The 13333-nt window shown below is 35.3% G+C and overlaps 1 protein-coding gene across 6 annotated transcripts in view; it reads left to right on the top strand.

Annotated features, from left to right (window-relative positions):
* The first annotated feature begins 317 nt into the window (after window positions 1–317).
* Window positions 318–13333, top strand: part of ZC3H11A (zinc finger CCCH-type containing 11A) — a 37575-nt gene continuing 24559 nt past the window's right edge. For 3 of the 6 annotated variants that reach the window (XM_074308888.1, XM_074308894.1, XM_074308893.1), the window contains exons 1-4: window positions 318–496; window positions 6819–6872; window positions 8142–8199; window positions 11442–11633. In XM_074308888.1, the coding sequence (XP_074164989.1) occupies window positions 11580–11633 (54 nt within the window). In that variant the 5' untranslated portion in view covers window positions 318–496; window positions 6819–6872; window positions 8142–8199; window positions 11442–11579. Of the gene's footprint in view, window positions 497–1296; window positions 1427–6818; window positions 6884–8141; window positions 8200–11441; window positions 11634–13333 lie in introns of those variants that run through there. The other 3 variants (XM_074308889.1, XM_074308892.1, XM_074308891.1) reach the window with 3 other exon arrangements.

The raw sequence follows: 13333 nt of genomic DNA on the forward strand, positions 1-13333 counted from the left end.
TAACTTCGAATAGTGTGAATTCGAATGTCTGTACTGTTTTTTTTGGCTCAAAAGTAGAAGATATTTGAAGATAATAGCAAGGAAAAAAAAGGGTGGGGCAAGTACAAAAAATAGTTTACGTTTCACCTCTACTGCAGGTCCTTCCCACCCTCAAGTCCCTCCCTATCCTCCCAATCAAAATATTTTGGAGGCCATCTTGAACCTTGCCTTTCCACGGAAACTACAACTCCCAGAATCCCGTGCGTCACGAGCGTAGTACTGGCACGGGACGTAGGCAGGAGCCATCTTGGTTCCTGGCCGAGCCTCGGAGCTGGGCCAGTCGGCCAGGCGCCATCTTTGAGGCTGGCAGCCCGGAGGGTCCGTGGCTGCTGCCCGAGGAACGAAAAGCAGTGGCGGTCGCAGCGACGACAGACCCTGGCAGCGGATAAGGGAAAGAGTCGAGGCCGCAGCGGAAGCGGTGAAGAGCAACTCCGATCCAGTCAAGTTACGCTTTCAGGTAACTAGAAGTCTTTCCGACCCCGAAGCGGGTCGGGGCTCGGGGGTGTGGGGAAGCCCCGAGGAAAGCGGCCTAGGAAGCCCCGGGCGGGCCCCTGGTCGGCCTCGCCGTAAAGACTCGGCCCGGCGAGCCACCCCGGGCCCCCTCCCCCCGCCCGCTCCGCTCCTGTCACAGGCCGGCGGGGGCCTCCTCCCCGCCCCCACCCGGCCGCCCCTCGCGTCACGGCCGAGCCGAGCCCGGACTCCTCCCCCTGGCCGACCGCTCCGGCTCGGGTCTCGGGCCTGGGGCCGGCTGGCGATGCCTCTTCAGCCCACCTGGCTTTCGAGGCCGAGCTCTTCGGTCCGTGGAAAAACTCCCCGAAATCAGGGACCTGGTCCGGGCGGCTCGTGGCCCGAGAGGCCCCTGTGTTCGAATCCCGACGCGGGCCGGGCTTGGGGCATCGTTGCACTTCCAGCTTTCCTTCTCTGTTTAAAAAAAGAGAGAGAGAGAAAGAGAGAGAGAGAGAGATGGAGAAGCGGCTGCAGAAGAAAAAGAGGCCGGACTAACTGATGACGTGGGAGGGCCCTGTCGCCTGCGCTTCGGGCACCCCACGAGCCCTCTTCTCCGTAGTTGGACCGAGGGCTCCGGCCTCGGGGAAGGAGTGCGGCGTCGTCCACCCTTGCTTGCGCCTTCGCTTCCGCACTTGGAGGACTCGCCAGCTGGAGAGCAGCTTTTTTAGGGCCGGCCCGGCGGCGTTTATTAAGCGCCTACTACGTGCGGGCATTTTGCTGAGTGCTGGGGGATGCAAGAAAGGCCGGCTGGGCCGCGGTTCGACTCTCAGCCGAGTGAAACAAAAGTTAACTAACTGTCCCGAGCTTGAGGTTGTCTGGAAATGCAACCTGTGAGTTACTAACTTACAGATTGCAAAGTGTCTCCACTCCCCAAAGGAGGGTAAGCCGGAATTGGGCTAGTTTTTGATACTTTTAGCAAATTTAGAGCTGCAGTTGTAACTCTTTAATATATGTAACATTTTGCTTACAGCTTCGTTGTTTAGATGTCTCTCTTAGAATTAGAGATTTTCGTTTAAAAATCGAAAGAAGGGGAAAACAAGCCTTTCCTGCTATGGCCTACTATGTGGCGTCAGATCTGTTGGGAGATTGGGGTTCTTGGAGTTTTACTGACAACTTGGACACTAAATAAAACTGCAGTTTCATTATTTTAAAAATGGAATTTTAAATATCGATCTGAGAAATAGATCGATTTAAAAATTGGTATCTGAAAGCATCAAAAGGTTACTGGTATGTTGTTAGAGAAAGAACGTTAGCCTGGGCTCTCGCTGAGTGCCGCTAACTACTCGGCCGTCAGTTTCTGGGCCTCGGTTTCGTGATCTCTAAAATAAAGGAACTGGATTGTGTGGTAGCCAGGATCCTCACCGTCTAACTCTGAGGGTTTTAAGGCAGCTTGGAGATGTTTTCTAAAACTGGCAAGAGACAGGACTGTATTCCGAAGGGAACTTGAAGCGAAAGGGGGAGGAACAGTAGTTGTATTATAAACATCTAAGATTCTTGCAAAAGTTTTGGAAAGAAATAAGACTTTTGATGTGTGGGTATCTTCAGCAGGCAACAGACGAGGCATGTTTAGTGATGTTTGGATTTGGGAATATTTCAAGTACCCTTAATAATAGTGGTGAAAGCAGGAATTCATAACTTTTGTGTGTCTCATTGGGTTCGCTGTCTAATGAACTATAAGAACCTCTTCTCAGAATGTTTTTAAAAGCACAAAGTAAAATGTTTGCATAAGATTACAAAAGAAAGCATTTATGCTGAATGGCAGTTATCAAAATATTTAAAAATAAAAATCCACAGACTCAAGGCTAAACACTCTTTTCTGCCTCTCCCGATGGGGGGAAGGTGGTGCAAAAGAGATGAATCTTGAGACAGAGTTGCTTCTCAACACAAGAAAAAAAATCCAAACCTCATGGAGATCTGGTTGGTTCATCAAAAATCATTAAAGATTTGAGATCTGGAGGATCTCAGATGCCACACTATTGCTGATATTACTGTGCCTGTGCTTCCAAGCAGGGTGAAGAATATATAGCCAAATAAATCCCTTTGCTTGATATAAAACTTCTATTGTGATGTAATTTTTCTACATTAACCCATGATAAATCTGTTGAAGAATTTATAGCAGTTATAAGCAGATAGATTATGTCAATGAGTGTAAAAGGAGACATCCATTTGGATACCTCCACACTTCAGCAATATCACCAGACAAAGCTTTCATCTTCTGAGATATTCTAATAAAATTGAACTGGCCAATGGGGAAGAAGATTATGCCTTCCATGTACTCAGCTCCCATGCACTTGAAAATATAAGTTTTGACAGAATTGGAAAGTTTGAATGTTCCTCTATTTCTTACTTTAATATTGATATAATGGAAACTGTCAGTCATAAGGCTTGTCACAATTAAGGATTAAAAGATGACTTACGTCTTTCCAGTTAAATTTTGATTGTTTAAGGAATTTATTAAAAGATCATAGTTCAAATGTAATTTCTAACAAATCTTTAATAATCATGGAATCTGATGTCCTAGAGACTTTCTTCTTTAAAAACAGAGCCTTATCTTAATGCCTAGAACAAAAAACCAAGACATCTGCAATTTGGAATTTCTGCTTAGACACTAGTATATCTTGACAGCTTAGTAAAGAATATGAGCTCAGTTGACCAGGCACTCATCTTAGAAAATTATGCTTTAGGTTGCCTCCAGTCTAAGCATCCCACCTACTGCAGAGGTAATAGTGCTGCTTGGAAATTGGAGGATTTTTCCATCAGACCAGGTGCTGTTCATTTTTTTCTGGCTCAGAAAAATGACCAACTGAGCTATCCTATCAAGTGGGAAATATTTATAGGCAAATAAAATTTATTATTTCAGAACCTAACAGTCGATACTTCAGCTCTATTCCCCAGGTTAGAGATTCAGAATATTAAGGTGCAGTAACATGAGAAATACAAAGAAACAAAAATAAGCAAAACAGTGAGCAACATATGAAATAACTACAACACTGTAACTCAAAATCAGCAGAACAGAGAGTAACATGAAACAATTACAACACTATAAATGAAAAGATTACTTAAAGGAGTTTTAATTTTGAATAATAGAAAAAGAAATGAAGGTCCAAAAGGATAGGTAATGAAATATCTCTCATAAAAAGTGGAAAACTGCTAGGACAGAATATTATAAACCTCATGAGATGTTCTCAAGTCAGGTCCTCCATGAACATTTATTAAGCACTTATCTATCACATGAAAACACTGCCAAATTCTGAGGGTAGAAAGAAAGGCAAAAAACAAATTCTGCTCTCAAGGAGCTCAAAGTTTCAAAACTCCAAAGAAGAAACAACACGAAAACAACTACATACAAACAAGATATATACAGGGCAAATTGGAGGTAGATAGTACTAAGATTAAGGGGGACTGGGAAATGCCTTCTTGTTGAAGGTGGAACTTAATAATGAAGATTTGAGGTAAGTCAGGAATAAGAGATGAGAAGGGAAGGAATTCTAGTAATGAAAGAAAGTCAGTGAAAATGCCCAAAGTGGGGAGATTTTGTTGTATCTTTGCTGAGGAAAGGGCAAAAAGGCCTCTAGAATATATAGGGAAGGAGTATGATATAAGAAGACTGAAAAGGTAGGAAAAGAGCAGATTATGAAGGGCTTTAAAAGTCAAGCAAAGGGTTTATATATTTGATCCTTGACATGATAGAGAGCCATTGGAGTTTATTAAATGAGGGGGCAAGAGGAGGGAGTATCATTAAGTTGGACTTGTTCTTCAGAGAACCAAAGCTTAACAGCAGAGTGAAAGATGGACTGGAGTACAGAAAGACTTGAGACAGGAAGTCCAAACAGCAGACTATTGTGGTAGTTCAGACAAATTGGATCTCTTTGTTTATTTGTTTTTTCCTTGTTACAAAAGAAAATATCACAGAGATGTTGATAATATTACTGATGTAAAAGGTCAAAAGGCATTGATAAAATATGGTTTTTAAAATGAAAAGCTTAGGAGCAGCTAGGTGTTGCAGTGGATAAAGCACCAGCCCTGAAGCCAGGAGGATACGAGTTCAAATATGGCCCAGACACTCAATACTTCCTAGCTGTGTCACCCTGGACAAGTCACTTAACCTCAATTGCCAAGAAAGCAAGAAAAGAAAAGCTTGAAAATGTCATCCTACTGAATGCCTTTTATGATTCAAGGCTTGCATTTTGTCACTTTGTTAGCTTCTTATCTTAAAGAAAATTTAGATGACTTCCTCAGGATTTACAAACATGATTTACAAACATAGACAAATCCTTCTGGTATAAATTTGTAATTGTATGGACACTTCAACAAATAACTGTCATGTTGTCACTTTAGAAGCTTTGGGCCTTATCACCTATAGTGGGAAGTGATATCTTATAGGCCCCATTGATAGCTCAGCAACCAATAGTATTTCAAGTGGCAAGCAAAAACCTTATATCATCCCTGCTGCTGTAGCAGCAGTAGTTGAAGAATATTGAATGAAAAATGTTCAAAATTATAATAAGCAATGATTTCCTGATATATTTGCAGATGTAAGGCCAGCTTTATAAGTTACTATTCACTATTTAAACTCCCCCATCAGTAATCTATCATTTGAATGCCTCTTTATAAACACCCATTTTGTCTCAAAGTAGACCAAAATTTTGAAAATGTTGAACAATTGAGATTTCCTGAAATTAAAGTTAAATTTTAACTATGATTAATGGGTAGAATTTAAAGTACTGAAGAGTTGGTATGCATAGGATGGATAGTTACAAGGCAATATCATGTAGTGTTAAGTCACTACTAATAAATACAGCTAATTGTGTCTGGTTGTATATATGTATGAAAACTTTATTTTGTTTTTGTTTTTTTTTTTAACGAGGTGAGAACATTTGGAAAAAACACAAAAAGTTGAAACATGCCTTATCAACGATAGATTTCTAGGGAATACTAAATAGAAATTGAAGTTTTTGAAAAAATTCCAATGCACTACTTGACATAGAAGCCTTCTATTTTGTGTAAGAACACCCCCCACACACCATTTTTCCCCTTCTATTTTGCATAAGAACAAAGTACTACATTGAAAGACATTGCACTACTATTGTAGTTGGGACATATAGAGCCAAATAAATGACTGGGTTTTTTAATACTTTTTAAAAATATAAGATAATGATAAAATTGTATAATCAAAAGAAATGATCTTGGTCTTTATTGTATTTTTGTCTATTGTGTTTTCCTTTTTGTCTGGCTATATGAGGTCATGAAGGAATATAAAAACATGTTAAAAGTCATTGATTATTGCACAACAATTGGGCAAAACCTAAATGTCCTTATTTGGAAATTTTGAAAATTTTGAAATTAGCATTTTGAAAATTTAGTCACTTCCATGATACTAATCAATTTTTAAAGCTTGTATTTGTTGAATTAAATAACTCCTCAATTTTATTTAATTAAAAGGCATATGTATAAGTATCTAAATTATTTGGTGTAAAAACCAGTTCAGAATAATTGATGGCTTTTTACTCTGATTTGATCCCTTGGGAATTTGTACAGCAAAGAAAAACCCAAGTTAATTGGCCAGTGAAATTAAAATGTTTATTATTAATGCCCTTGCATAAAGGGGGTTGGTAGCACTGAAAGTGGCAAAATATATTCTTACAATTTAGAAAATCATGATTAAAAGATTTGTTTAGGGGGTACCAGTGAAAGACACATAGAAACAATTTTGTCTAAAATAGTTTTCAGTTTCCAAAGAGAATAAAAGCTTTGTAAGACTGTTTAAAAAAAATCAAAACTTTGAAGTTGACTGGAACTTAATCATGAAACTGGTTTCCTCATTATCAGAAAATTGTTTTGGATATCTTGCTGCAATTAAGCAGTCTGCTCTTTGGAGTATTATTCTACAAAATGAGTTTACACTAGGTGAACCTTATCAAGTAAAAGTTTTTATATTAAGATATAATTTAGGGGCAGGTAGGTGGTGCAGTGGATAGAGCACAGCCCTGAAGTCAGGAGGATCTTTGTTCAAATGTGTCCTCAGACACTTAACACTTCCTAGCTGGGTGACTTAAAGCAAGTCACTTAACCCCAGTTGCCTCAGCAAAAAAAAAAAAAAAAAAAAAAAAAAAAAAGATATAATTTAGTTCTATTAAGTAGGATTAGATATATAATCAATAAAAAAGGAAAAGCTTGAGATTTTCTCTTAATAACAAATTTTATAGGCTATTTTTATGCAAATTTCTGACTAAGTTGTTCAAGATCTGATTTTTCCTTCTTTTTCATTTTAGGTTTGGGGATATTCCCTGCTCTAAAAAGTCCTGGAAAATTGACTAGTGTTAAGTGTGAGTAAAAGGTGTCCACATTTTATTTTCAAATTCTAAGTAATATATAATTTTTGTTTTGTCTTGAATAGAATTTGACCAAAGTTAACATAGAGATTGTACAGCTTTTATAAGAATCAAAATTCCTTTTAAGTTTTGGGGACTGGTTTAAAAATCTAGAGTAAACCTTAAGCATAACAATACTTTTATTTAAACTTTTTTGTTAGAACATGTCAACATCATTGCAAAATTAAGAGTTTGAACACCTCACTAACCTGAATAGACAAACAATTATAAATTTCTTACTGATAGTAGCTTAAAATTTTTGAAATTGAGCTGCTTAAGCAAACTTTTGCATGGCTAATCCTTGATACCTTGTTAGAAGAATTGGTATTGATTTGAAGGAAATGTCTCTCCCCAAATATTAAGCTCCCCATGTTTTATATAACTTTGTTTAGTCTGGCTTCTCTGGCTTCTATAGTTTGCTGTACCATTTAGTTGTCATTATTCTGATCATTTCCATCTATTTTGGTTAAAGATCATGTGGAAACATTAATGTTATACATGCATCCATACTATACACATTCATATGTGTAAGGATATTATTTCATCAGCATTTGTGGGCTGGTGCAAGATTTCAGCCATTTAAAAAAGATACCTCAATTCTGAGTTTTTACCATTATTTTTAAAAATGCATTCAAACCTAAAGACTTTTATTGTATGCTTTAAAGATGAAAAATCACTCAAATGCTTTGGTTATGAATATTTGTGTATATGTGTTTGTGTGTATAAACCAATTTGTATATATGTATATGCTTATATACATAGATACACACATACCTATACTTTTACATACACGTGTATTTTCAGTATACAGATAATAAAGATGGGGGAAGGTTTCTGTTTTTTCTTAATAGGTGAAGAAATCTTGAAGACCAGAATTGGATATTATTCAATTTTTTGTTTTTGTTTTTTTAAAAAAAAAAAAATAAATAAATTGTCCGGCTGTGGAAGATGGATCTTTTTTGTAGCCCTTTGAATTTCAAGTTCATTTTTAAATGAACTTTTTTTTTTTTTTTTTTTTTTTTTTTTTTTTTTGGAAGAGATAACTAACCCTGGCTGTCTCCAGTCTGACAGAGGTTATTCGAATGGACTTATTCTTCCTATAGTTGGGAGATGTTTAAAAAGCACAGTCTTGTGTTTGAATTGTGGCTGAGAGGTGTTTCCTTGGCAATGTGAGGAGAAAAATTTATTATTAATTCATGGATTGAGTGTTGGTTCGACCTACAGGAGTAATAAATTGGAATTCATTGAAGACAGACGATACTATTGAGGTCACCCAGCTAATGTAAGTATGGAGATTGATCATTTGCCTTTTTTTTTAACGTGTTGATATTTCTATAATTCATACTATAATTATTTAGAATATTCAGGTTATCTTTTTCATTTTCAGTAGCACAAGTCAAATACTTTATGGTTTTTAGAAAGATGAGCATCTTTTACAATAAATAGTCTGTAAAAAATGGAATTATATTTGATTTTTAAAAAAAGTTATTCTAGTCCTGAAATTAGATTGTTCAAAAAACAGCTCCCTGCCTAATTTGAACTTTGGTTAAATTTTTGTTAAATCTCTTTTTCTTTTAAAATAGTGTTTTTCACTGGCACAGAATTGTCTTGATTATTCTGCTTATAATTTAGGAGAATGGTAGTTTTCCGCTATAGCAGCTACATTATTAAATATTGAAGGCACTATTGTCTGTTACTTAGCAACATCACTGAACTATAATTTTATTTTTAACTAATGGCTTAAATAGAGGCTGAAGAAGTGACTTTTCAGTATTAGTAATTGCACTACTTCAAATAAAGCTTTCCTGTGAAAATATGAAATGCACACCTCTCACAAAGAAGCAAAAAGTTAAACTATTTGCTGATGGCACCTTTCAGAAGTCTTTGTCCTTCACAATCAATTCAGCAAGCCCCTTTTTTCAGTCTATACTATGTGCTATGGAAGAGTTACTAAGACAAAAATACAAATAGCACCTGACTTCCAGGAACATGTATTCTTCTCTAATAGGGAAGAGGGATACAATATTTACACAGAAAAGTAAATACAGCGTAATTCAAATAACTCCCGGAAGAACAGTTTTAAGATCAAAAGTGGCTCCTGACATGAGGTTTGAGAAACGCTTATGAAGTTAAGAAGTGAAAAGAAAGAGCCATAGAAAAATGTGATAGATCTAGAGGGCCAGTTCAAGAATTTTTGTGTGAACATTTAACTTTTAGTTAATGTGAAGCTTCTTAAAGTTTTTATTTTTCACTTAACTGAATATTGTAGCTGAGGATGCATGAAATAAAAAGTTCTTTTTAATAATCTATAACTTGCTTCTTGGTGCTAAGTGCTGTGTGCTACAAAAGTGAAACAAGTCTGAACTCAGCATGATGTAGTAGAAGAGGGGTATCTTAAGGGCTTGTGTGTCTTATAGGAAACATTTCCATAGCTACTGGAAAGAAGCCCTTGTTTTATTTACTGTGGTTTTTACATTATATATAAAATATAAGTAAGTGAATTTCTGGACCTAGTTTTGTGATGTAAAATAAATAACCTTTCAATTTCTTAGCATTAGCACATATCTTAGCTTTTAATTCAAGGAGTCTAAAAAATATGTGCATGTGTTGGAAGGAAAGAATTCTAGTACTTTTTGAAATTTTTTTAAATGACGCAAAATACTCTAATGTGTAATTTTACCACAATTCATGTACTTGCCCCCCATATCATTCTTCCCAAATGTACTCGCACACAGTTGCACTGTCTCTTATATGTTTTAAGTAGAACAGTTATTTGTTTCAAAAAAGTGTAAAGCACAAGAGATTCTTAAAACTTAGCTTCTTTATCTATAATCTGGGGGGAATAGATACCTCCCAGGATTATTTGAAGTAATCAATCACAAGTATTGATTAAAGTCATACTCTTATTCCAGTGTTATGCCAGTTGTTGGGGGTGCAAGTACAAAAAAACCCAAAAACTTGCAAGGAGCTTACATTTATATATAAAGTGAATAAATACAAATATATACAAAATAGCCTATGATTTTTAAAAAGTATGATATAACAGGAGAGAAAGAAGAATGTATATAAAGTATTTTGCAAACCTTAAAACACCATGTAAATAAATGTCAACTATTTTAATTTTCCCTCTGAAGAAGCAGTAAATTTTGGCTGTACAAAGCAGCCCTTGCCTTCACTTGGCAATGCATATATCTGTGGTCAGTACAGCTAGGAAGAAAATTAATAAATAACTTGCTTTCTTTCAGAAGACAGAGGGTTGTCTCTAGAAGGTCATCAATAAGAAGAATTTTGCCTTTTAATTCACAGCCAGGGCAAATTGAGTTTAAATCATATTTTATAATATGTTCTCCTTCCTATTCTGCTAATGAGATTTATGTAAATATAGCCATTTTCATTATTATATAGACATATGTCCAGGTATAAGGAAGTTCAGAGGCATATGATGTTAACTTTATTCCTGTAAATAATTTGCACTTTTCTAAACCAGGTAGGCTTGCTTTTGAAATAAGAATCATGTTTGTATAATATTAAAGATAGTATGATACAATGTTAAGCATGAACTTGTAGTTATGGGGTCTATGTTTGAATCCCAGCTCTTCCACTTACTGACTTTGTGATCTTAGGCAAATCACAACCTCTCAGAGCCTCAAGTTCCCTCAACTGTGAAATAAAGAAACAGACTAGATTGTCTCTATGGCCTCTTCTAGATTCATGATCCTATAAATTCTTATATTATACATTTCAAGTGAAAAAAAATCTAGATTATTTCTACCCTGGCCAACTCAAGCATGTAGGAATCATCTAAATATTAGAAAAATGATTTGGGTTATTTGTTTAGTTAGCAGCATCTATTGAGGATTAGCACTCTTTTGATGCCATTAGATCCCATAGGAAATACCAAAGAGAAAAATGAAGATATCATAATCTGCAAGGATTCTATAGTCTTTAAGTGAAATATCACAAATAATTTACTTGTATATTGCATACAATGTCCACCCAGAAATTACATGAAAATATGTTTACAAAACTATATATATATATAGAAGTGTAGATTAATGTTTTTGGATTTTAGAATACAGCTAACAATAAAAAAGCAGTGTGGTTTAGTTGAATGGGTAGAAAGCAAGCCTCAGCCAAGAAAACCTGTGTGCAAATCCTAATAATCCATATTGATTTTGTGACTGGACAAATCATTTTAACTTCACAGTGGCATAGGAGACTCATAAAACTATAGATTTTCTGGGAAGGTGCTAATACATATCAATAGAGGGAGTTCCCTATGCAAATGAATCATTAGTCCAATACAAATAGAGCATATGTTAAAATCCTGGTATGTCCAGGCACTAAGGGTTATGCAAGTATGATGCCATTTCTTTTCTTGTGATCATTGTTTAATGGAAAGATAAGATACCAACACAGCTTTTGTACTATTATCTCAAAGATGATTAAAATCATTAAGAGTTAGAAGTTGATAAACAGGAGATGTGCTTCATATATTTTGATTTATATTTCCATCTATCTAAGGTAACATTTTAAAGAAGATTTCAGTGGTTGAATTGCCTGTGGAAGATTGAGCCCATTTGAGAGAATTGGAACCTGGTTCTCATCTAGAGTTGTGGCTTGTTTTCAAGCCCCATCATTTGATCTAAGGATCTGGCCAGCATGTCTAATCAAGGAGAAGACTGCTACTTTTTTTTCTATTCTACATGTACTAAGGTAAAACTTAAAAGTTCTTTCCTGTAATTGATTTCTTACATTGTTTGAGATTTTATTAATACTCTGATCATTGTAATATTTCTATTTCACTGTTTAATTTGATCTTTTGTGCTTTCCCTATAAGAAAAAATAATGCCTAATAAGGAAATTTATTCATTCTTGATAATCTTTTTCTTCTGATGATGATTTTGTGGGGTTTTTTTATGTTTTTCCAAGGTGATCTTTTAAAAGTATGTGATGTAAAACAACATTAACTTTTTTAAAATAATATCAATACACTGATTCTAATTAATATAAAACTGTTCATGAACATTAGCATTTGGAAAAGAATTTAAAATATAAAGAGTTAATATTCATTGTCTTCTTTTCTTTTAAAGTTAAGATTATAATAGAAAAAAGTTCAAGATACATGACAAAATTGTCATTCTGAATAGTCTATGCCATATTTTTCCCCCTTAGCATCTTTAAAAATGATGAAAACCATTGGCTGTAAATTATTGGTTTTGATTTACGTGATGTAAATGTTACTAGGTATACGTAGTTGCCATATTTCTATGAATGTATACATTAAAATTTGTATTTTAATTCTTTCCTTTTCCAAATTTCCTGCCTACAACTCTGAAGATACACACACACACACACACACACACACACAAAATGCTTTTCCAACTCCTTCATTTTGATATGTATATCACTTGTCTCTTTCTTGTAATCTACACATTCATGTCTTCATATAAAAGACTATTTTTCCAAGTCTCATTAGTGATAAGCTGCTTATAATGCCAAAATAGGTATGTGAGTTCTCTATTTTGAGCAAAGTCCTGGCAATTTTATTGATTCTAAGTACATATAGCCAGTCAATTGCACAAAATGGTACTTGATTTCAAAATATTAATAATGTGTGCTACCTATGTTACAGAACATATGACTGGGCCTGCCTCCTGGCCTAGTATTTTGATGTTTTTATATCAGAATTAGCTTTACTTGTAGAACTCAAGTTTATGTAGGACAGGTTGAAATTAAGCTACTGTTTATATATTTTTCAGGTTTTAACATTCACTTACTTGTATTTTCTTTGACTCTGAATCTATGCTTAATCTTCTGGCTGCAGATGAGATAAATGGTAATAACTGCAAGAAATATCTGTAAGAAATCTTTGCCCCCTTTCCCCAATTAAATACAAATTTGAAATTCTGAAATAAAAGGGGACATTAATAAAATTGAAAGTAAGAAAACTTTTGAATTAATAAAACTAAAAGTTGGTTATGTGGGGGAAAAAATGGATAAACCTTTAGTTAATTTGATTAGAAATAGGAAAGAAGAAAATCAAATTGTTAGTATCAAAAATGAAAAGGATGAACTTTCTACCAATAAAGAGGAAATTAGAGCAATAATTAGAAGCTATTTTGCCCAACTGTATGCCAATAAATCTGATAATCTAAGTGAAATGGATGAATACTTTAAAAAATATAGATTGCTCAGATTGAGAGGAGGAAATAAAATTACTTAAATAGTCCACTTTAGAAAAAGAAATTGAACAAGCTATTAATCAACTTCCTAAGAAAACAATCTCTAGGGCCAGTTGGATTTACATGTGAATTCTAACAAGCATTTATAAAACAATCCCAATATTGTATAAGCTATTTGGAAAAATAGGGAAAGGACTTCACTTCCTAGCTGTGTGACCCTGGGCAAGTCAC

This window comes from Sminthopsis crassicaudata, chromosome 4, assembly GCF_048593235.1.
Source record: "Sminthopsis crassicaudata isolate SCR6 chromosome 4, ASM4859323v1, whole genome shotgun sequence".
Lineage (NCBI taxonomy): Eukaryota > Metazoa > Chordata > Mammalia > Dasyuromorphia > Dasyuridae > Sminthopsis > Sminthopsis crassicaudata.